Genomic DNA, 24741 nt, shown 5'->3' with positions numbered 1-24741 from the left:
AGTACTGTTTTCCAGATGGTCGTGGCTGGAAGAGTTTGTGGTTGTGGTGACTTGGGTCCCCAGTGATCCTTCAGGCCCTTTTTACACACTTGTCTTTGTAAATTTCCTGAGTAGTGGGAAGTTCACCTCTACAGATGTGCTGGACTATCCACACCTCTCTGCAGAGTCCTGCGATTGAGGGAAGTACAGTTCCCGTACCAGGCAGTGATGCAGCCAGTCAGGATGCTCTCAATTGTGCTCCTGTAGGAAGTCCTTAGTACTTGGAGGCCCATACCAAACTACTTCAACCATCTGAGGTGAAAGAGACACTGCTGTGCCTTTTTCACCACACAGCTGATATGTACAGATCAAGTGAGATTCTCGGTGATGTTTATGCCGAGGAACTTAAAGCTGTTCACACTCTCTATCCCAGATGTCAATAGGGGTCAGCCTGTCTCCATTCCTTCTGTAATCCACAACCAGCTCCTTTGTTTTTGCAACATTGAGAGAGAGGTTGTTTTCTTGACACCACTGTGTCAGGGTGAGGACTTCTTCTCTGTAGGTCCTAAACCTAGACTCTAAACCTAGAATGTTGTAAATAGTTTTTGCAAATAGATATTCAGTTTTATCATCAGCAAAGTGGTAGGAAGATGAAAAAGTTTTCATGGTATTTCTTGCAAATAGAACTGGCAACATTACACTCCATACAGTCTGAATGTAAGTACTTCACTGTGGAGGCTACCTTCAAGACATAAATTAATGCATACATACCATAGGTGGCACCTTGATCTCTTCTTTCATCAGTTTTGTTACTTCATTGTGGAGAGTAACACTATCCAGTGCCCAACCTTTATGTGCTCGTGTTACTTCTTGTCTCATTGCAGTTAAGAATCCTATGTAAAAAATATTGCAATTTCATTCTTTTCCATGTAATTACAATAAATTCTGCTTTGCTACAGAACACCCGTCACTGTCTGTAAGGGGCTTGTATTTTCTTCCTGTGACCGCGTGGGTTTCCTCCCATAGTCCAAAGATGTACTAGTTGATAAGTTAATTGGTCATTGTAAATTACCTTATGATTAACTTAAGCTTAAATCAGGGATTGCTGGCTGGCCCAGCTTGAAGGGATTATTCTGCACTGTATCTCAATAAATAAATAAAAGAAAAGCCAAGCATTTACAAAACAGTACATTTGGTTCAAGTTGTCACACATGCCTGTATCCAAAGTTCAAAGTAAATTTATTATCAAAGTACATTTAAGTCACCAACATATACAGCCCTGATATTAATTTTTTGCTGGCATTCACAATAAATACAAGAAACACAATAGAATCAATGAAAAATCAGATGAAAAGTCCTTGAAAGCGAGCCCATAGGTTGTGGGAACAGTTCAATGATGGAGTAAGTGAAGCTGAATGAAGTTATCCTCTCTGGTTCAAGAGCCTGATGGTTGAGGGGTAATAACTGATCCTGAATTTGATGGTATGGGTCTTGAGACTCCTGTACCTCATTCCTGGTGGCAGCAGCGAGAAGACAGCATGGCTTGAACAGTGGGAATCCATGATGATGAATGCTGCTTTTCTGTGACAGTGCTCCATGTAGGTGTGCTCAATGTTGGGGATGACTGGGCTGAATCCACTAGTTTTTATAGGCTTTTTCATTGAAGGGCATTGGTGTTTCCACACTTGGCCATGATGCAACCAGTCAATATACTTTCTAATGCATATCTATAAAAGTATGTCAATGTTTCAGATGACATTTCCAATCTTTGCAAACCTCGAAGAAAGTAGAGGTGCTGCCACTTTCTTTGCAATCGTACTGATAATGCTGTATTCAGGACAGATCCTCTGAAATGATAACACTGAGGAATGGCCTAAGGGAATCTATCCCAGAATACCAGTGAAAGTGAGGGAGAAAATTATTGGGGAACACAGAGATTTTTGCATCTTCATTAGCCACAGCTAAGATAAAGAAGACTGGAATATTGGTAACATTGCCCCTTATTCAAAAATGTGAGTTGTGTTAAGTCTGGAAACTACATATAAGGGAACATAAAACAGCGGGGAACATAAAAACTGACTGTAAAAGCTTTTATAGATACGTGAAAAGAAAAAGATTGATCAAGACAAATGTAGGTCCTTTACAGTCAGAAACAGGTGAATTGATCATAGGGAACAAAGACATGGCAGACCAATCGAATAACTACTTTGGTTCTGTCTTCACTAAGGAGGGAATAAATAATCTTCCGGAGATAGTAAGGGACCGAGGGTCTAGTGAGATGGAGGAACTGAGGGAAATACATGTTAGGTAAATTGAAGGGATTAAAGGCAGATAAATCCCCAGGGCCAGGCAGTCTGCATCCCAGAGTGCTTAAGGAAGTAGCCCAGGAAATAGTGGATGCATTAGTGATAATTTTTCAAAACTCCTTAGATTCTTGATTTGTTCCTGAGGATTGGAGGGTGGCTAATGTAACCCCACTTTTTAAAAAAGGAGGGAGAGAGAAACCTGGGAATTATAGACTGGTTAGTCTGACATCGGTGGTGGGGAAAATGCTAGAGTCAGTTATCAAAGATGTGATAACAGTGCATTTGGAAAGAGGTGAAATCATCGGACAAAGTCAGCATGGATATGTGAAAGGAAAAGCATGTCTGATGAATCTTATAGAATTTTTTTAAGATGTAACTAGTAGAGTGGATAGGGGAGAGCCAGTGGATGTGGTATATTTAGATTTTCAAAAGGCTTTTGACAAGGTCCCGCACAGGAGATTAGTGTGCAAACTTAAAGCACATGGTATTGGGGGTATGGTATTGATGTTGATAGAGAATTGGTTGGCAGACAGGAAGCAAAGAGTGGGAGTAAACGGGACCTTTTCAGAATGGCAGGCAGTGACTAGTGGGGTACCGCAAGGCTTAGTGCTGGGACCCCAGTTGTTTACAATATATATTAATGATTTAGACGAGGGAATTAAATGCAGCATCTCCAAGTCTGTGGATGACACGAAGCTGGGTGGCGGTGTTAGCTGTGAGGAGGATGCTAAGAGGTTGCAGGGTGACTTAGATAGTTTAGGTGAGTGGGAAAATTCATGGCAGATGCAATTTAATGTGGATAAATGTGAGGTTATCCACTTTGGTTGAAAGAACAGGGAAACAGATTATTATCTGAACGGTGGCCGATTCGGAAAAGGGGAGATGCAACGAGACCTGGGTGTCATTGTACACCAGTCATTGAAGGTGGGCATGCAGGTACAGCAGGCAGTGAAAAATACAAATGGTATGTTGGTATTCATAGCAAAAGGATTTGAGTACAGGAACAGGAAGGTTCTACTGCAGTTGTACAAGGCCCTGGTGAGACCGCACCTAGAATATTGTGTGCAGTTTTGGTCCCCTAATCTGAGGAAAGACATTCTTGCCATAGAGGGAGTACAGAGAAGGTTCACCAGATTGATTCCTGGGATGACAGGACTTTCATATAAGAAAAACTGGATCGACTAGGCTTATACTCACTGGAATTTAGAAGATTGAGGAGGGGGATCTTATTGAAACGTATAAAATTCTAAAGGGATTGGACAGGCTAGATGCAGGAAGATTGTTTCTGATGTTGGGGGAGTCCAGAATGAGGGATCTCAGTTTAAGGACAAAGGGGAAGCCTTTTAGGAGCGAGATGAGGAAAAACTTCTTCACACAGAGTGGTGAATCTGTGGAATTCTCTGCCACAGGAAACAGTTGAGGGCAGTTCATTGGCTATATTTATGAGGAAGTTAGATGTGGCCCTTGTGGCTAAAGGGATCAGGGGGTATGGAGAGAAAGCAGGTACAGGGTTCTGAGTTGGATGATCAGCCATGATCATACTGAATGGTGGTGCAGGCTCGAAGGGCAGAATGGCCTACTCCTGCACCTATTTTCTATGTTTCTATATAAGTGATCCCTACATCATTGGTAGGGACGTAGTTGGAGAACGTACTGAGGGACAGGATTTATGATAACTTGGAAAGGCAGGGACTGATTAAGAGGGGACACCATGGTTTTATGTAGGAAAGATCGTGTTTCACAAATCTGAATAAGTTACATTGAGGAGGTAACTCAGCAAATTGTTGACCTTGTTTATATGGATGTTTAACAAGGTTCGGTATGATAGATTGGTCCAGAAAGTAAAGCACAGGATTTCAAGACAAGTTGGTGACATGGTTCCAAAATAAGCTTTTTTAAAGTAATGGTGAAGGTAATCGAAGGTGAGGGTTGCTTCTGAATGGTAGTCTGTAACAATTGGTCATTGCTGGGATTGGTACTAGAAACTTTGTTCTTTGTAATAGGATGCAGCAAGATCTAGATCAGTTAGAAAGCTGGGCAAACTAAGTGGCAGACGGAATTTATTCCAGACAAGTGTGAGATAATGCATTTTGATGAGTCAAATTATCAAAAAAGTATAAAATAAAGACTAAATGGCAGGGACGTAGGAGCATTTAGATAGAACAGAATATTTATATAGGACAAGCACAGGACAGGTTCTTTGGCCCACAATATTGTGCCAAACCAATTAAATTAGTAATCAAATGGCTTACTAAACCATTCTCTTCTGCCTACATAACGTCTATACCCTTCCATCTTCCTCACATTCATATGCATATCTAAATGTCTTTTAAAAGTCTCTAATGTTTCTGCCTTCACCACTGTCCCAGCCAGCACAATCCAGGCACCCACCACTCTCTCTGTACCTCACATCTCCTTTGAAATTACCCCCTCTCATCTTACTGCATGCCCTTTGGTATTAGACTTTTCGAACCTCAGAAAGAGATATTATCTGTCTACTCATCTGTGACTCTCATAATCTTATAAACCTCTATTAAATCTCCCTTCAGCATCCACTGTTCCAGAGAAATCAACCCAATGTCGTCCAACCTCTCACTTTTGCATATGCCCTCTAATACAGGCAACATCCTGGTAAAGCTTTTCTGCAGCCTCTCCAAAGCCTCAACATCCTTCCTATAGTGGGGTGACCAGAAACATATGGAATACTCCAGGTGCGGCCTAACTAGTTTTATGAAGTTGCAACGTAACTTCTTAACTTTTGGACTCAGTGCCTCAAATAATAAAGGCAAGCTTGCCATTTGCCTTTTCAACCACCCTATCAAACTGTAACTACTTTCAGCGAGCAATGAGCTTGGACCCCAATATCCCTCTGCTCACCAACACTGTTAAGAATCTTACCCTTAACAGTCTCTTTACATTTGACCTACCAAGGTGCAACACTTAGCACTTGAGCATATTAAACTCCATCTGCCATTTCTCCACCCATATCTGCAACGGATCTAGATGCCGTTGTATTTTTTGCCTATCTTCAATCCTACCCACACCACCACCAACCTTCATATCATCTGCAAACTTACCAACCCACACATCTACATTTACATCCAGATCATTTACATACATCACAAACAGCAGAGGTCACAGGAGAAATCCCTACAGAACAACACTAGTGACAGACCTCCAGCTAAAGTAAGTCCCTTCGACCACTACCTTGTCTTCAATGGGCAAGCCAGTTCTGAATCCAAACAGCCTATTCACTATGGATCCCATACATCTTAATATTCTGGATGAGCTCCCATGAAGGAACTTGTCAAACTCAGTACCAAAATCCAATTAAACAACATCCACAGCTCTGCCTTCATCAATCATGCTTGTCACCTGGTCAAAAATCCAAGCAAGTTAGTAAAACATGAAGTGCCTCCACACAAACCCATGCTGGCTCTTCCTACTTAGGCCATGATTTTCCAAATGTTCATGAATCTTATTCCTAAGAATTCTCTCCAGTAACTTCCCTACCACTGACTACCAGGAAAACTATAGACTGTTGAATCAGTGGTAGGGAAGTTACTGCAAAGAATTCTTAGGATTAGGATTTGTTGGCTGTTTAGATTCAGACTCTTGATGTATGTAAAGAATGCCTTGGGATTATCTTTAATCCTACTTGCCAAGGATTTTCATGACTCCTGCCCCATGCAGAGGGACCTTGGGATGCAAGTCTTTAGCTCACTGAAAATGCAACGTACTGTAGGTGGAGGGGTAGTGAAGGTGGAATTTGTCATGATTGCCTTCATGAGCCAATGCATTGAGTACAAGCATTGGAATGTCATATTGCAATTGTGCAAAATAATACTTAGACTGATTTGGAGTAGTGTATGCAGTTATGCTTGCCACAGTGCATGAAGGATGCGGCTGAAATTGAGAATGCAAAAGAGATTCATCAGGATATTGCCTGGAATGGAGGGCTATGTTACAAGAGATTAGATTGGCTGAGTTTATTCACACTGAGTGGTAACTATATAGAGGTTTAGAAACTTTATGAGGGGTAGTGTCCTTTCCCCAGGGCTCAGAGGTCCAGAACTAAAACTGGAAGGCAGAAGTTTAAGGTGAGATGAGAGAAATGTGTAAGTGTTTCACACAGAGGGTGGGGGTTATCTGGAATGGGCAATTAGAAATGTGGTAGAAGGCAGAATCAATTACAACACTTAAAATATATTTGAACTGTTAGTTGGATAGGAAAGCTATAGAGAGACATGGCCTAATGCATGGGAATAGCTTAGACATGCATTGCATTCAGTGTGAATATGATGGACAAAAAGAGCCTATTTCTGCATTGTACAATTCTATCTTATCTTAGAGTCCTTATTTACATTCATAATGAATTATAAGAGTGAAGCATCAAGGAAACTGGCCCTTCAGCTCAACTTGTTCATGCTGAGCAGGATGCCTACCCAAGCTAGCCCCATTTTTCTGCATTTATTCCATATCTCTCTGATCTAAACCTTTTTCTAACCATGCATCTATCTAAATATCTTATAAACACTGTCATCGTGCTTGCCTCCCCAGCTTTCTCTGTAGCTCATTCCATATACCCACCACCCTCTGTGTGAAAAAACTCCACTCAGCACTCTTTTAAAGCTTTCCTCTCCCTCCTAAAAGCAATACACTCAGGTTTTAGACTATTCTGTCCTAGGAAGAAGATTATGACTATTCACTTTATTTATCCTTCTTATGATTTTATATACCTCTATAAATTTACCCTTGTCCAAGTCAAATTCCATCTGCAATTTCTTGGCCCACTTCTCCCATTCAGCTAGATCCTGTTGAATTCTTAGATAACCCTTCTTTACTTTAGTGTAATCTGCAAATTTACTAACCATATTAACAAAATTGTCATCCAAATTGTTAATATAGATAACAAAAGAGTGGACCCAGCACCTATCCCTGTGGCACACCACTAGTCAGAGGCCTCCAATCTACTTAACAACCCTCTTCTATGATCTGTCTTCTACTATTAATATAATTGTCTATCCAAATGGTTAGTTCACCTTATATACCATGTAATCAAACCTTCCACACTAACCTACGAGGCTAGTAAACATAGATGTTGTTGTATTTCTACACGTAGCACTAAACCAATTGGTATAAATAATTATGCAAAAATCCCTTAGCAGCACCTTTTCATATTTTAAATCAAAATGTACTATTCATTGAATTATTAGCACCTACCCTGGGGATTGAAGAAACCTGTCATCCAAAAGACATTAGGTCTGCCCTCAAAGATCCAGGTAGAAAATTGTGCGTTTCTCTCGAGGAGCTCTGTGAACCAAAATCCCAGGGTAGAGGAAGCCCAGGAAATCCTCTTCCACCCCTGAGGGACACGGGCATCATACATGTTGTCCAAAGCATCAATTAAATCCTGTAATAATGAAAGCACTGCATTTACAGACAATCCAGGACACTCCAAGATGCAAAATTGTACAACAGTCAATTTCTAAGCACTTCTTCACAAGCATTAAAAAAGAGAAACGCAAGTATTGAGGTTTTGAAATTGTTCTGTGAAGCAGATAAATCAGTAATCAGGCAAGAAAAAAGGTGTTTCAGGGATGAGATGGCATTCATTTCCAGCTGCTATGAACGGTATATTTTGAGAAGACCCAATTTCCAGAATTTCCTCTTAATGCAAGGACCTTGGTGCATCCCTAGAGGAAAATAATTGAGGTAACTACAGAGAGAGAGATCTTCTCTTCAGATGATGCCTGTTCTGACACAAACTGAAATTGTTTTTTATCTGAAATTGTGGATTTATTGTCAGTCTTTAAGGCCGGTCTTCCTCCTGCAGATAGGGTACATTCTTCCTTCTGTCCAACTCTCCAGCCAATGCCACTTGCCTCTCGTGCTTGGAAAATACTGCAGCCCATGATGAGGACTACTGAATAAGCACAAGTTCTTTTTGGAATGATTATATATACCAAATGTATAGGATAGCAACAAATACCTGGGGATCCTACAGGCGCATGGAAGCCATGATGAGCGTACAAGGAAGGCGTAGCACCCAAGTACCTCCGAAGAGTGAGGCAGGGCTTAAAAAGCCAGCTGAATGGGAAGAACAAGTTCAGACCCATCAACACATTTGCTTTACCAGTCATCAGATTCCCAACTGCAAAAATGAACAAACTAGAAGCCACTGACATCAAGATCCAGAAACTACTAACGATACGTGGAGGATTCCACCCAAAGTCCGACATCGAGTGACTGTACACCTGCCAGAATAAGAGAGGATGGGGACTTGGAAATGTCAAAGCCAGAGTTCTGGAAGAAATGCGAAACACCACGAGTATGTCAGGAAAATGGTCCCTAAGGATGACCTGCTAGGAGAACAGGCAGGGGATATGGAAATGGAAGTGAGTGAAGCAGAGCCAGAGGACCAGAGGCAATGGCAGGACAAGCCACTGCACGGGATGTACTATCGCCAGATATCAGAGGAGGCTGACACAAGAAATGACTGGAAATGGCAGGGCTGAGGTGCAGCACAGAGGCACTGCTCGTGGCTGCACAAAACCAGGTGCTGAATACAAGAACAATAGAAGCAAGGGACTATCACACCATACAAGAATCAAGAACTCTCTGTGTGAGGAATCCACTGAAACCATCCAGCACATGGTTACAGGTTGCAAGATACAGGCAGGGACAGCATACACTGAACAGCAAATCAAGTTGCAGTAATTGTGTACAGGAACATCTGCACTGAGTATGGATTGGACAGTCCCAAATCCAACTAGGAAACACCTGAGAAGATAGTGGAGAATGCTAGAGTTAAGATCTTGTGGGATTTCCAAATACAGACTGATATGCAGGTACTGGCCAACCAACCAGACAGTAATACTAGACAAGGAACAGAAGAAAGCAATAGTAATAGATGAGGCAATCATGGATGACAGTAACATCAGGAAGGAAGAATGAGAAACTAGAGAAATGCCAAGGCTTGAAAGAGCAGATAAAAAGGATGTGGAAGGATAAAGCCAGAGTAATCCCAGTGGTGATGGGAGCACTTGGGGCTGTGACACCTGGACTGAGAGAGTGGCTCCAACAAACCTGGGAATGACACCTGAGATCTCAGTCCAGAGAGTGCACTACTAGGAATAGGAAGGATACTGCGCTAAACCCTCAAGCCTCTGGTAGAGGACCCAAGATTGAGGGAAAAATACACATATACACTACCCATAAGGGGTGAGAAAAAATTATATATGTTTCTTATTGTAATTTATAGCTTTTTATGATATATTGCTCCATACTACTGCTGCAAAACAACATGACCTATCTCAGTGATATTAAAGCTGATTCTATCTCCATGAGGAAATAACTCTAATGTCGAACATTCTCAACAATTCAAAACCAGTATCAGCAATTACAACACTTCTCAACCATTAAGGTCAAGAACACCCAAGCCACCCAAAAATTGTCTCTCTGTACCTCTATACAGCTTAAAACAAATACAAATGATCAGTAATTAAGTAATTCAACTTCAGAATAGAATTCCATTCCTATCCATCAGAAAGAGCAGGAAGTGGTGGTCAAGCAGTTTTATCAGAAAGCCACATTGCTTTGAAGTGAAATCACTTGAATAAAATTAAAATTGTCAGACTTTACACCAATTGGTAAATCTGACCATAAATATTAAAATAATATGAATGATTTTCAAATGATTTTCCTTCTGCAATTTTACTTTGATTTATTCATTGAACAGATCTGAGTCACTTTTCAACTTAAAGATAAACTATTCCATAATAGTTTGATGGCTTAAATTGATCTTCTATTCCTAACTCAGAACATACAGCCGCAAATATATTTAATTATTTTTCTTATTATCCCTTTTTTTATATAACAATAATAAAGGAATTTGTGATGTAAAGCTCAACCAAAATGACACTGACCTCACTCATGATGATAGTTCCCTCTATAGCCAGTTTTAAATCACTCAAGCAATTGCGAAGCATTGTAATAACCTTCTGCATTCGGTCAATTTCTTGACGCAAGAAAATATTCATAGAATTCAATATCCCCATTTTTATGAGGCGAGCTTTCACCTATAAAACAGAATTTTCTCTCATGATAATAAACAAACTTGCAGTTATTATTCCCTTCTAAATAGTGCTTCCCCCCAACAACCCCCCCCCCCCCCCCCCCGTGTTCACTCTGCAGAAGACAAGCTGTATTGTGCTCTACTGCGGACCACTGCAACTTAATGACCTCAGGGAGTTGTACTACTTTTTTTGTATGACTGTATTCTACTGCTATCTTATAAGTACTTGCTACCTTATATGTGCTATATGTACCTTGTGTATGACTGTTGGTACTGTCCTTTGAACCTTGGCCCTGGAGTAACACTGCTTCTTTTGGCTATATTCATGGGTATTCATATATGGTTGAATAACAATTAAACCTGAACAAGACTTTCAAGAATCAGAGCAACTGTACACTGCTATGGTGAAAAGTGTATATATTTTTGACCTCTTTATTTAATCTTGGTCTTAATGGCAGGGCCACATGGTCTACTCCAGCTCATATTTATTGTGTCTAACTAGTAGTTAATTCTCGGACCATATGTAGTATCCATAGAAAGTTGGATTAGTTGATGGCCATGAGACATAATTGGTTACAGGATGGGGAAATGTGATTGATGGAGTAGCTCTGAGAGCAGGCATATATTAAATGGGACTCCTACATTATAAGGAAAAATGAAAATAAGAAGTTAATAAAGTATAACATTTGTTTTAGTCTAATGCAGTGAATCTAAAACCAGTGGCTCATTTTCTAGTATTCCAAGGGGGTGTACTCACATAATCAACATCCCTAAAACTAGTTACAGCCATGATACCCTTTCAACCAGTAGCAGTGAAAGTACCTCATGTGCCACATAATCTGGAGGCAACTTCTTCAGCATACTCTCAGCGAGTTTGAAGACAGTGGCTTCTCTCGTCTCACCCCCTCCTCCACCACTTTCTTTTGGCTGGATATTGGTGATAGTGTTGAGAATTTCAGCTGCAGTGTTACTCTGGTACCTGAAGGAAAAGACAGTGAGTGGAAAGAATATTTTAAGACATAGTTTCACCTTTGCAGATCAATAGTTATTGACCCTCTTGACCCCAGGATTCCACCGGCAGGCCTGGCCTTCTCTGAATTAGTTCATTTTCCCTTCACTGATGCATCAAGCAGCTGAAAGAGGAGCACCCAACTCCCTTCAGTGACCCCATAGCCCAAACAATCACTGGACCTGGTGCTGCAGTTGATTAACAACCTTAGTGGGCACTGATAAGTTTCAAGGTTGTTGTGTATAAAGGATGCTCAATAATGTCATGCACTTCAACCTGTCTCCTTAGCCACAAATGAAGTCTCAGAGTACTGAAGCATAGCCAGTGTTGTCCCTCTGTTTAAGAATGGCAATAGGGATAAATCACAAAGTGATAGTCCAGTGAGTCTTACATCAGCGCCTGAGAAGATTCTTAGGAATAGGATTTACACATATCTGGAAAATCATAGATACATTAAGGATAGTAAGCATGATTGTGTTTAACAGACGTCAGGTTGACAAATTAGATTGAGTTTTTGGAACTGCTGAAGATGAGGGTAGGACTGTGTAAGCTCTATACATGGACTTCAGTAAAGGTTTTGACAAGATCCTTTATGGTAGACTGATCCAGAAGACTCAGGTTCGTTGGATCCAGACTTGGTAGACTGGATTTAAAATTAGCTAGGCCTTAGAAAACAGAGGGGAGTGATGTTCTGAATGGAGAACTGTTAACAGTAATGTCTCCTTGAATCTGTGTTGGAACCTCTGTTGTGATTGGAGCAAAAATGTAGGTGGGCAGATTATAAAGTTTGCAGATGATGCAAAAATTGTTGGAATAGTGGATAGTGGGCATGGTTGTCAAAATATTCATCAAGAGATAAACTATTAGGGCAGAAAAATGGAAAATCCAGAAAAGTGTGAGGAACTGCACTGTAAGAGGCCAAATGTAAGAAGAAAGCGAACAGTAAATAGCAGGACACTTTGGAGTAAAGAAGGATCTTAGGGTGCAAGTCCATAGCTCCTTGAAGTGGCAATACACATAGATAAGGTGATTAAACAAAGGCATATGGCATACTTGCCTTTGGTGGTCAGGGGTTGAGTACAGAATTTGGGATGTCAAGCTGCAGCTGTAACATTTTGGGATAGGCATATATAACTTTTTAATTCTCTCACTGAATGTAGATGTTCCATCAATGACTTTATTTAGTGAGAGAATAAGAAGGAAACTGCCATGGATGCACCTCAACTCTGATTGATAAAGAATTCCTGTTGGAAGGGCAAAATAAGGGACAGAGTGGTGTGTAGGAGTTAGCTTAACTCTTATTACGGTGCCAGTGACCTGGGTTCAATTATGCTGCTGTCTGTATGACGTTTTACATTCTGTCCTGGAACATATGGGTTTTCTCCCACATTTCAAAGACAGGTGAGTGTAATTAGTGGTGCAGGCCCATTGGCCCAGAAGGGCACGTTATCATGCTACATCTCTAAATAAAAATTTTTAAAGTAAAATTGGATTTGGCTGTTACATTCCTGTAATCAAATAGCTGCTTAGTGATCATCATCTCAATTGAATATTCAGAATATCAAAGCCCAGAGAAGAGTGGAAAGAGATGGAAGAATAGATTTTATGTTCTGAATCTTCTTCCTCCTCCCTGAAATTAGTTTTATAATAAGGTATCATTCTTGTTACAATGGGTTATTGCAATGTTATGCCCATTAGCTAATCATTCAAGAGGTGTACTCTTCAACAACTAGGATGCTAGTTGAGGGGATGATTTAGTTTATGACTTTGCAACTTTCTAAATCAAATGAGATGTCAGCAGGCATCAGTGCTGTGGAAAGCACATGGTGGCACAGTACCACCAATGCATTTCTTCAGATCCAGCTCCAACATTCGAGGTGGAACCTTTGGTGCTGCATCATCTTTCTGTGATCATGTGGGTTTCCTCCAGGCCTTCACTTTCCCAAAGCCATTGATAGGTTACTAACCACAATGGCATTGAATTAGGATTAGTCAAACAATGCTTGATATTCAATGTGTACTTGATGAGTCAAAAGGCATCTTTCCATACTGTATGACAAAGGAACATTCATCTCCAGTAAATAAAGACTGGTTGAAACATATGGGAACTAGCATGGGAACTAATTTGTTGACTTACAGCCAGAAATTTGAATGATATGATTAGTAACACATTATCCTCAGATTAAAGCACACTCATAATTAATTTCCATTGCTGTGTCTTCCTTGCAGCCATATCACCAGTCTCTTCTGAATTAATGTAAAGTGACATCTAACAATTTCCATTTGGGCTTAAGCAATTGGTCTCTTAAGTTCAATGGAAAGCTGTCAAAGTTGAGTTTATCATCAAGTGCACAAGTGCATGTAAGCACCATTGCATTGAAAAGCTTATTGCCGCAGATCACAGGCACCAAATCATTATACTGTATAAGCAACATTCAAAAGATAAACATTAATTAAATACAATTTTACAAGAAAGAATCTGATTGGAACAAAAAAATGTTCATTTTAGTGCAAAGTGATCAAAAACTGTAGTGACAAAAATTGACACAAATGTAATTACTTCTAATGGACTTTTATTGAAACCCAATAAATTACAACATCATGTATATACATGGGGAACTTAACCCTCCCAGTCTGGGTGAATTCTGCCTAATGAAATCAAGGGGTGCAAGCATACACACACACACACACACACACACACACACACACACACACACACACACACACACACACACACACACACACACACACACAAAACCACCCCCCCACCCAGAATTCACCCTAGCAGACAAAGTTAAATGAGCAGGGGCCTGCAAAACTCAGCTGAACCCACTGCTGCTTTCATGGCCACATACTGGGGAGGAAGAACAATCAACATCAGAAGGTCTGGAGGTGGGAGGCCAGCTCGTCCATAGGAGCTGTGCCACTTCCACTGGAGAGTCCAGGTCCAAATAGGCAGGCTTGAGACGATCCACAGAAACACTGTCTGGAATACCTCCAAAGTCCAGCATAAAAACTTATCCCCCACTTTCAACATGCGGAATGGACAGTCATACGCGGCCACAGGGGACTCTGATGTCCATCATGATGCACAAACACCAAAGCTCAGACATAAACTGCATCCCTCCATCTGAAGAGACATCCAACAGAATGCCAAACCAAGAGATCCACGAGCCAATGAATGCTCGCGCCACCTCCACAGATGAAATAGATGACAGTGACACTAACTCCGGCTAACGTGTGGTCCTATCAATGATGGTGAGGAGCTGAGTAAACCCACGGGACAGGGGTAACAGGCCAACCAAATCCACCTTCATGTGGTCGAAATGCTGCTCAGGGCCCTTTGCACGCTGACATGCCAAACAAGGAGAAGCACAGTTCCTAATATCTTTCTTAAGCCCATGCCACACAAACTTTTCTGTCACCAGTTTCTGCAATGCCCTTCGGCCTGGGTGAGAATGCACCGCCGTCAGGTCACTGGCACAACCAGCCTGGGTCACCCTGCTGACGCATCACACAGTAGTGAAACACTGCTATCATTGAAAGCACATCACCAATTTCAACCTTGTGTCTGCCAAACACAGCGCTTGCATGCTCAGGTCCAAAACCTGGTCTGCCATCATCTGAGCATAGATCATGCCAAATGTTCAGCACCAGTGAAGGACCAGAAGGGTAGTCGGCCACAAGGTTACGCTTCCCCACAATATGCAGGATGTCTGTGGTGAACTCTGAAATAAAAGAAAGATGGTGCAGCTGTCGAGCAGACCAAGGTTCAGAGACCTTAGCCCTGGTGAATGTTAGGGGCTCAATGGATAGCCCTCTTGGAGAAAATGAAACTATCACAATGCCAAGTACAGGCCAAGAAGCTCATGGGCGAACATGCTGTACTTGTGCTCGCAGGGACAAAGCTGACGGCTGAAAAAGGCGAGAGGCTGCCAAGCACCGTTGACCAGCTGCTCATGCACCGTGCTGACTGTATAATCCAACACGTCCACGTTGAGATGCTCAGTGCTTCTGGGAGGGGGTGCGTCTGGGAGGGGGTGTGCCTGGGAGGGGGTGTGCCTGGGAGGGGGTGTGCCTGCAGCGTTGCATTAGACAATGTCTGCTTTGTGTCTGAGAATGCCTTGGATTTTTTTTCCTCCGTCCAGTTCATGATGTGCTTGACCAGTTTGACCTTAATGGCCTTATAGAGAGGGCACATGAGCTGAACAGTGGCAAAAGTTCACCATGCTCAAAAACTCCTGCAGGGCCTTAATGGTGACTGGCTGAGGGAAGCACTTAACGACCTCAACTTTAGCTTGCAGGGGAACAGCACAATACAGGCCCTTCGGCCCACAAAGCTGTGCCAAGCATGTCCCTACCTTAGAACTACCTAGGTTTTGCCCATAGTCCTCTTTTTATCTAAGCTCCATGGAGCCATCCAGGAATCTCTTAAAAAAACCCCATCGTTTCTGCCTTCAGCAGTCCATTCCACGCACTGACCACTCTGCATAAAAAAACTTACCCCTCACATCTCCTCTGTACCTACTTCCAAGCACTTTAAAACTGTGTCCTCTTGTGCTAGCCATTTCAGCCCTGGGAAAAAGCCTCTGAGCCTCTATCCACACAATTAATACCTCTCATTACCTTGTACACCTCCATCAGGTCACCTCTCATCCTCCGTTACTCCAAGGAGAAAAGGCCAAGTTCACTCAACCTATTCTCATAAGGCATGCTCCCCAATCCAGGCAACATCCTTGTAAACCTCCTCTGCACCCTTTCTATGTTTTCCAAGTCCTTCCTGTAGTGAGGTGACCAGAACTGAGCACAGTACTCCAAGTGGGGTCTGACCAGGGTCCTACATAACTGCAACATTACCTCTCGGCTCTTAAACTCAATCCCATGATTGATGAAGGCCAATGTACCATATGCCTTCTTAACCACAGAGTCAACCTGCGCAGCAGATTTGAGTGTCCTATGGACTCAGACCCCAAGATCCCTCTGATCCTCCACACTGCCAAGAGCCTTACCATTAATGCTATATTCTGCCATCATATTTGACCTACCAAAATGAACCACCTCACACTTATCTGGGTTGAACTTAATCTGTCACTTCTCAGCCCAGTTTTGCATCCTATCAATGTCCCATTGTAACCTCTGACAGCCCTCCACACTATCCACAACACCCCCAACACCCCCAACCTTTGTGTCGTCAGCAAATTTACTAACCCATCCCTTCACTTCCCCATCCAGGTCATTTATAAAAGTCATAAAAAGTAGGAGTCATCCCAGAACAGATCCCTAAGGCACACCACTGGTCACTGGCCTCCATGCAGAATATGACCCATCTACAACCACTCTTTGCCTTCTGTGGGCAAGCCAGTTCATCTGTAAGTACTAAGTCCCTGGATAGTGTGATGGAAAGAGGTGGACAAAACTTATATCTTCTGTGATTGTGAGGGGAAGGGTCGTAAGAAAAAGTGTCATTGGTGGGAACAGATGAGTGGAAGAGGGAATTAGAATTAATGTCTCCCTTGTCAATACTTGATAAGAATTAACAAGTAATTTACTCACGTGATGTCAGCATTTGGATGAAGGCCAAACACCTGAGGAGTATCAGTGATGGGTAGAGTTTGGATATATTCCAGATAGCTCTCAATGTTTGGACATATTGGAATAATATAATCAGAATAGAAACTGAATTTGGGATCAAACATTTTCTCGCTGAACCACACCTATATGTGAAGTAAATTAAGCTGTTATCTTAGCAAAGCAGATTAATTCAACTCTCTATGAAAGGATAAAGTAGGGCATCAGTGTCCTACAAACATACTGTTACGGTTTACAGAAAGAGACTAGCTTCAAGCAAAAACACTTAGTTCATTGTTTTGAGCTTTATTCCCCTTCCTCTTTATTTTCTCTTATTCATTTTTTCTACAATACCTTCTAAGATGCCAGTACTTGCAAAAATATTATTATAGAAACATTCTTGTTTCTCAAATGGGTCACCCTTAAATAATAGCTAGTAGAATGAAACTTATAATCCAGTCTATTTAAGGAATTGATGGTGGTCCAGAGCTGAGTGCTTGCTGTTTTGTTGTCCAGTCAGATGTGAAGATGAAATCATGAATAAACCTCAGGTTTCCTGATTTGAACAAATACTTGAAAAGTAAACATCAATCTGCACAAATGCTAAGTGCAAAATTCTTTTAAAATTATTGCAAAAGTAAACTGGATGCCCAGTAATTTGTGCAATAATTTCAAAAGAATTACACTGGAAGTCATCTCTTTCATGAAACAAACCATAACTCTGAAATGAATTAATTACCATTGCATGGTTCTGCTAATTACACTCATTTTGGGTTTTCCTGAGCACTCTAAAAATTCTAAAAATTGGATTTTATGGACCCAATAGTGCTGATCAATAAAGTTCTGAATTTTTTTTGAGTCATAGAGTCACACAGCACATATATAATACAGCCCTTCAGCCCAATTAGTCTACACCAACTATGTTTTCACCCACAATATTCTGTGTTCAGTCCCTACATGCCATTTGTTTTATTTCCCTTCAAATAGGCTTACCCAATCAATCTCTGCTAGATCAAGTCCAATTCCCCTAAAATTAATCCTGTTCCGTTTTAGGACACTATCCTTGTGGACCTATCCCAGCCTTTTCCATTTGTCTTAAAACTTATACAATTATGGTCATTAGAATTATGCTTTTCTCAGAAATAGGTGACGGCATCTCAATCTAATTAGATAATTAATCTCATTTCCCCAACCCAGTTCTCAGTTTGTAGTTTTGCTAAGGCTAAAGAAGTGTTAAATGTAATGAAGAATTTTACCTCTGTCACCCTTTCAGCTAATACATTCCAGGGCAAAATTGCCCTTCATTTTTAAAAAGTTCTTGTTCCCACCCCACCCCCCCCCCACTGATACGCAAATTCTAGTAAACACCTTAAATCTACAGTCTCTCAAAAGGGGAAGGTGAAGCAACAAGCAGAATGCTGGAAAAGCTCAGCAGGTCAGGCAGCATCTATGGAAAGTAGATATAGAAATGTGAGTTTATAAGACAAAATGGTGTTAGTCTGGGGGAAGAGAGGGGAAAAGGAGGGGAGGAATGGTTAACTCACCCCACTGAATGGTTAACATGATTGAGGGATATGTGTGGTGGCACAGTGCATCTAACGATGGGCAAGTAATGATTTGCTTCCTCTTTCTATACGAGGTATGATTAATAATCAGATGCACAATGAGAATGGGAAGCCTGCAGATGAGTTTGTGTGAATCCAATGCACAGTATCTAGGCTTCATCCCTCTGTAGTTAAGTGAGAATAATAGGGTGAAATATGATACCCCATAGATGGGGTAATTATAACAGTTCCACAAACAGCTATGTTGTCATTGGCTACACTAACGCCAGAAATAGGAAAGTAAAGGTCAGGGACGTACAGTCTAAAGAAAGCATCGAGGTGGGAAGGCCGATCCAAATATTAACCCATGACTGATCCACAGGGAAGTGTTTCTGACCAGGTTTAAAGCAGGTGGAAAAGGCAAACTGATGATATCCCCACACGAACCATGTTTGCCTTCTGGAAACATCAGTGACAAAAAGCAAGCCTGTGATAATAACAAAGTTTAGTTTAATACCCCTCCCATGACTCAGACTGAGGTAGAAAGGATTATTGACAGCATAGAGACAGGAATCGCAGAAAGTAGCACAGTGCTCCCTGGCCTGTTGTCTGGGGGTTCAGTCAGGGTCCATAGGCAGGCAGAACTACGAAGCCTTGTGCAGTTAATGGTGGTAGGATGGGAACAATCAAAGGGTTATTGCACTGTTAGATCAATTGGTTGTTGAATACTGACAGCTTTATTACTTGAAAACATAATTGGAATTAATGTGCAACACGAACAGACAGTAGAGACTGAACTGGAAAAATACACATCTGGCATCCTTATGGCAGCTGTTTTAGTGGGATCAGTGAAGCAAGAGCCTCTTATGATATCGCCATCTAGTGAATGAAGCCTCTCAACATCTTTTAGTCCCCAGGATAGGCTTCTAAAACCCAGATTTAATATGAGAGGGGAAAGGTTTAAGAAGGACCAGAGAGGAAACTTTTTCCATAAAGAGTGTGGTACATATTTGAATAAGGGGCCTGAGAAAGTCGTAGAAGCAGATATAATTACAACATTTAAAAGACCTTTGTAAGGGTACATGGTTAGGCAAGTTTTAAAGGGATATGAATCCTACACAAGCAAATGGGACAGGTACAGTTAGGCAACTTGGTTGAAATGGATGAGTTGAGCCAAACTGCTTGTTTCCATACTGATTCTAACTAGGTGTGAAACGGAATAGGAAAGGTGGACCAAGTGGGACCAAGCATGTGGGTGATGGGCAGATAGAACCATGTGGGAAAGGATAATGGGTCTTGGTAATGAAAAGAAATAATGAAAGAAACAAAGGAAGAGAGAACCTAGGTGGACTAGAAGGAGTAAAAGCAGTCACTTGCCTTGGTTACCCTGACATCACATACAAAACACATGACCTCGACAGCAAGGGCAGCAGAGTCATGTGAACATCACTGGCTCCCTTCCAAGTTGTATAACATAGTGACTTTGAAATATATTGTTAATTATTCATCATTGTTAGGTCGAAATCTTGGACCTAGGATTTACTGCAAGAGGACAAGGGGAATACATTCACAAGGAGGATTGCAGAAGTACAAGATGGTCTTGCTTATGATTCTCAGATACTGAAAAAATTTAAAAATATCTTCTTTGCTTCTAAGGAAACAACTTCACCTTAGTCATTCTCTTCTCAGAACGAATACTCTGACAAGTGCTTTAAAAATCTCTTCAACACTCTCTATATTGCCATCATGTTTTTGTTGCAATGGGATGTGATTACCTTGGTAAAGCAGTTAAGTAGTCGCTTGTCAAAGTCATCTGTAACACGTCCTCCATACTGAACTTCTCCAAGCATGTACCGTACAGTATTCCATGACACACCCTGCACAAAATTAAATGCAAGAAAAACTCTCTCATTCAAGTGTACACTGACTCGCTGAAGCCAGAAATTTGATTTGGATAGGAAAATAAATTTATAAATACAAGTTAAATGCAAAAGAGCTTATATAGAAAAATATTATGCAATAAACTCTATGATGAGCAGAATTTTCAAACCTTTAACAAAGCTTGTGTCAAAAAACATGTAAACAAGATGATGTGGGAAGAGCTTCCACAAAAGTACCAGACAATATTAAGGAACTGAATACTGTTCAATAAAATACTTTGTGACAAATCAACATGCTGGGAATATTCAATGAATCAGGCACCGTCTATGGAAAGAGAACTAGAACTCTGATGAAAAGTAATAGACTCACAAAAGACTGCCGATTCATAAACTTGAAACAGAAGCAGTTTTATGAAGGGCTGTTACCCCGAAGTTCAACTCTATAGATGCGACCAGGCCTGATGGGTTTTCTAGTACTTTTGTGCTAATTGTTAATTACTTCCAATGAAACTCACTAGTACAAAAAACTTGATCATTACAACTGCAGGGTTCATTTCTCCCATGTTTATATCTTTGGGAACATTTAAGATGTGTTATATTTTAAATTATCTATTTTTACTTTCTTTACAGTTTTAATTAATCTTTTTCTCTCTTTTTTCTTTTAAGCATACTTGTGATTTCAGTTTATTACTTCAGTATTTGTGTTATTTATTGTGTAGTCAGGGAAACATAGCAGATTTCCATACTCACTCACACTGAGATCCCTCATTGCCCAGTGAGTAGACCATATTTTCAGCAGTCCCAACAACAATCGATTTTCATTTAAAGGATTCATGGAAAATCTTAAATGTTCTCTCTTAGAAAATCTGGCCCAATATTTTAATATTGGTGACACACACAAAATGCTGGTGGAACACAGCAGGCCAGGCAGCAAATATAAGGAGAAGCAATGTCGACAGTGCTTCTCCTTATAGATGCTGCCTGGCCTGCTGTGTTCCACCAGCATTTTGTGTGTGTTGCTTGAATTTCCAGCATCTACAGATTTCCTTGTGTTTGATTTTAATATTGGTGTTAATTTCCAAAAAGTTATTTTTTCCCTAAATTCATTATCAACATTTTTATGCAAAGTTTGAAACTCACCTTCTTTTTATCACAGTCATCCAGGTGATTCTGTATGAACTGGATACTGGCTGTGAAATCTGAGGAGTTAAACTCATATGGAATACACCAACCCAGTGGACCAAACTTACGCCGCTCCTGACAATTGATAAAAATAAATTATTAGTTTATCAATTTAGTTATTATTGTAAGATCCAAAAGCAATCAGATTGACATGTATTTTTGAAGGTCTAGAGGTGATGTAAGAATATTTATTTCAGTAATGATTAGAGCTGCTGATTCACAGCACCAGATTCCTGGGTTCAAACCTCACCAAAGAAGCTACCTTTATGAAGTTTGCACATTCTTCCTGTAAACAGGTTATTTCCTTTAGGTACTGCAGTTTCCACACTGTGTGGAAGATGTGTGGACTGGTGGGTTAACTGGTCACTGTAAATTGCCCCTAGTGTGTAGGAATGTGGTAAAATATGGAGTTTCTTGATGAGAATGTGAGGTGAATAAAATTGGGACTACTGTAAGGTTAGCATAAATGGGTTGATAGTCAACATGGATTTGATGGGACAAAAGGCCTCATTCTGTGCTGTGTGAACCTACAATTCTATAATGGAGATAGATGTCAGGTTTTCCTGAATCTGATAGTTCGGCACCTCTTCAGGTTAAATCACGAGATGTAGTTTACTGGGTGGCCAACAGATGGCACTGTATGCAGTGCATGCATCATCTGTGGAGAGACTCATTTTGACAAAAGCATGCTATTTTTATAATTTACGTTACTCTTGTTGGTGGTCGCCAAATATTTTGTGCTTATCTTTGCTTATTTTACATAAATATAACCCTAGCTATGGCTTCTAAGATAAATACAAGTGCCAGTGGTGGTGACAAACATGTACAAGGCCTTGGTGAGACCGCACCTAGAATATTGTGTGCAGTTTTGGTCCCCTAATCTGAGGAAAGACATTCTTGCCATAGAGGGAGTACAGCTGAGGTTCACCAGATTGATTCCTGAGATGGCAGGACTTTCATATGAAGAAAGATTGGATCAACTAGGCTTATACTCACAGGAATTTCGAAGATTGAGGGGGGATCTTATTGAAACGTATAAAATTCTAAAGGGATTGGATAGGCGAGATGCAGGAAGATTGTTTCCAATGTTGGGGAAGTCCAGAACAAGGGGTCACAGTTTAAGGATAAAGGGGAAGACTTTTAGGACCGAGATGAGGAAAAACTTCTTCACACAGAGAGTGGTGAATCTGTGGAATTCTCTGCCACAGGAAACAGTTCAGGCCGATTCATTGGCTATATTTAAGAGGAAGTTAGATATGGCCCTTGTGGCTAAAGGGATCAGGGGGTATGGAGAGAAAGCAGGTACAGGGTTCTGAGTTGGATGATCAGCCATGATCATGCTGAATGGTGGTGCAGGCTCGAAGGGCCGAATGGCCTACTCCTGCACCCATTTTCTATGTTTCTATGTAAACATCAGCCCATATCGATTCAAGAACAGGTTGAAATGTTGAAAAAACTGGACCAAGGTGTTTCTGTGCGTAAGCTGTGCAATTTATAAGCCACTGGTTCATCAACTGTGTACGACATCATGTACCAAAGAGAAAAAAAAATACAATTCTGTGCATACAGTGATTTGCTAAAGCAAATAGCACTAGAAAAACTATGAAAGTTGGTAAGAACACTGAGCATAATCGAGTGATAATTGAATGGTTTCATCAATGTCAGAGAGATAGAGTTGTCTTGTTGGGCAGTATAATAATGAACCAAGCTAAGTAGTTCCACAAAGCACTTAAATTACAAAATATGTGCGACTATAGTGAAGGATGGCTTCAAAGGTTTAAGAAGTGCCATGGAATTTTCATGTATAAAGAGTGTGGAGAAAAATGGTCTGCAAACCATGAAGGAGCTACCGAGTACATGGACGAATTTGTGAACCTTGAAGACCTCATTTCTGAGCAGGAATATAATGCAGATGAAATGGCATTACACTGGCAATGCACACCTAGGAAAACATTAGCAACAGAAGACAAAGAAAATCCAAGTAGTCTTAATGAATAAAATCTATGTGAGTGGATGATTGTTGATGACGAAACACCTGTTGTTCATCACTTTATGGACTCGGAAATTTGCACATTCTGAATGCCAATAAAAACACTGCAGGAGATGGCAGTGATGATGACAAAATGAATGAAACTAAAAGATTTACTATTGACAAGTTAATTGAGTTGCTGGGTGATTTAAACAATGGGTTAAAGAAATGTACCTTCATGATGGAACAAGAGCTAATTAATTTTTATTTGATGCAAGAAAAATTACAGAGGGAGAGATCAAAACACATGAAACAACTTCACCTGGATGAAATGTTTAAAAAGATAATCAAGAAGCAACATTCTTTGTAAGCATTGTAATTAATAAATCTATATTTAATTTTGTATAATTAATAACCATTTTAAGTTTCTACAGTCCATTGTTGCCATTATTATTGTGTGACTTTTAATCCGGCAAAAACATTAATCCAGCAAGGCTCAGGAATCAAGAGAGCCGGAAGATCAGTTGTCAACCTACAAGGAATTTTTCCTTCCAGCAGGATACCACAACAACTTAGTTATGCAGCACTTTAATTATCAACAAATGTCTCAAGCAATTCACCAGAATCCAATCAGGCAAAAATAACCTGTTTCTAATGGTTAGGACAGGAGATTCATTCTTTCTGAAATAAGAATTGGATAAAGAGTTGTTGTTGCAGAAATTCAGTCCCCACAAAATCAATGACATGTTTCCCAGATTTTAATTTCTTTTAAGTGACTTGGTAGCACATTAGTTTGGAAGTTGAGCAATTTGAATTGCTTCTTCACTGGGGAAAACGGTTTGCACCCCTGGATGCTGGGAAGCAATAAGAAACAATAGACAGATGTGGCATTGCCTGAAATTTTAAAGGAAAGCATATGAATGGGGGTAGTTGGTGGGAGCAGAAGAGTGGACCTGGGATTCATTAAGGCAATGTTCTTTGTAAAATGCTGCAAGTAGAGGATAGGATAACAGGTATCTGATAATCAAGGTTACTTTATTAAACTGTGCAAAAGTCTTAGGCACATGTAAAAATTCTGTAAAGTGAAGAAGCTTTCAAATATATTGGAATGAAAAGTTCCAATATATCAAAAAAGTTACTATAAACAGAAGTATGCTATAAAAAACTACATCAAATAAATATTTGGTGTGCCCCCCCCCCACATTTAAAACTGAATTAATTCTCTGA

General features: G+C 40.5%; 1 protein-coding gene across 1 annotated transcript in view; it reads right to left on the bottom strand.

The window, feature by feature from the left end:
* The window catches only part of LOC132401347 (dynein axonemal heavy chain 8-like), a 674688-nt gene that overhangs the window by 8878 nt on the left and 641069 nt on the right, over window positions 1-24741 (bottom strand). Inside the window, exons 84-90 of the mRNA XM_059983476.1 lie at window positions 21504-21620; window positions 20259-20360; window positions 16925-17085; window positions 11185-11341; window positions 10214-10366; window positions 7509-7698; window positions 751-872 (exon numbers count right to left, since the gene is read on the bottom strand). Coding sequence (XP_059839459.1) covers window positions 751-872; window positions 7509-7698; window positions 10214-10366; window positions 11185-11341; window positions 16925-17085; window positions 20259-20360; window positions 21504-21620 — 1002 coding nt within the window. The remainder of the gene's footprint in view (window positions 1-750; window positions 873-7508; window positions 7699-10213; window positions 10367-11184; window positions 11342-16924; window positions 17086-20258; window positions 20361-21503; window positions 21621-24741) is intronic.

Source organism: Hypanus sabinus, chromosome 10, assembly GCF_030144855.1.
Source record: "Hypanus sabinus isolate sHypSab1 chromosome 10, sHypSab1.hap1, whole genome shotgun sequence".
NCBI classification, from domain to species: Eukaryota; Metazoa; Chordata; class Chondrichthyes; order Myliobatiformes; family Dasyatidae; genus Hypanus; species Hypanus sabinus.
The sequence above is the reverse complement of the archived record's forward strand: the minus strand, read 5'-3'. Positions and strand labels throughout refer to the sequence as shown.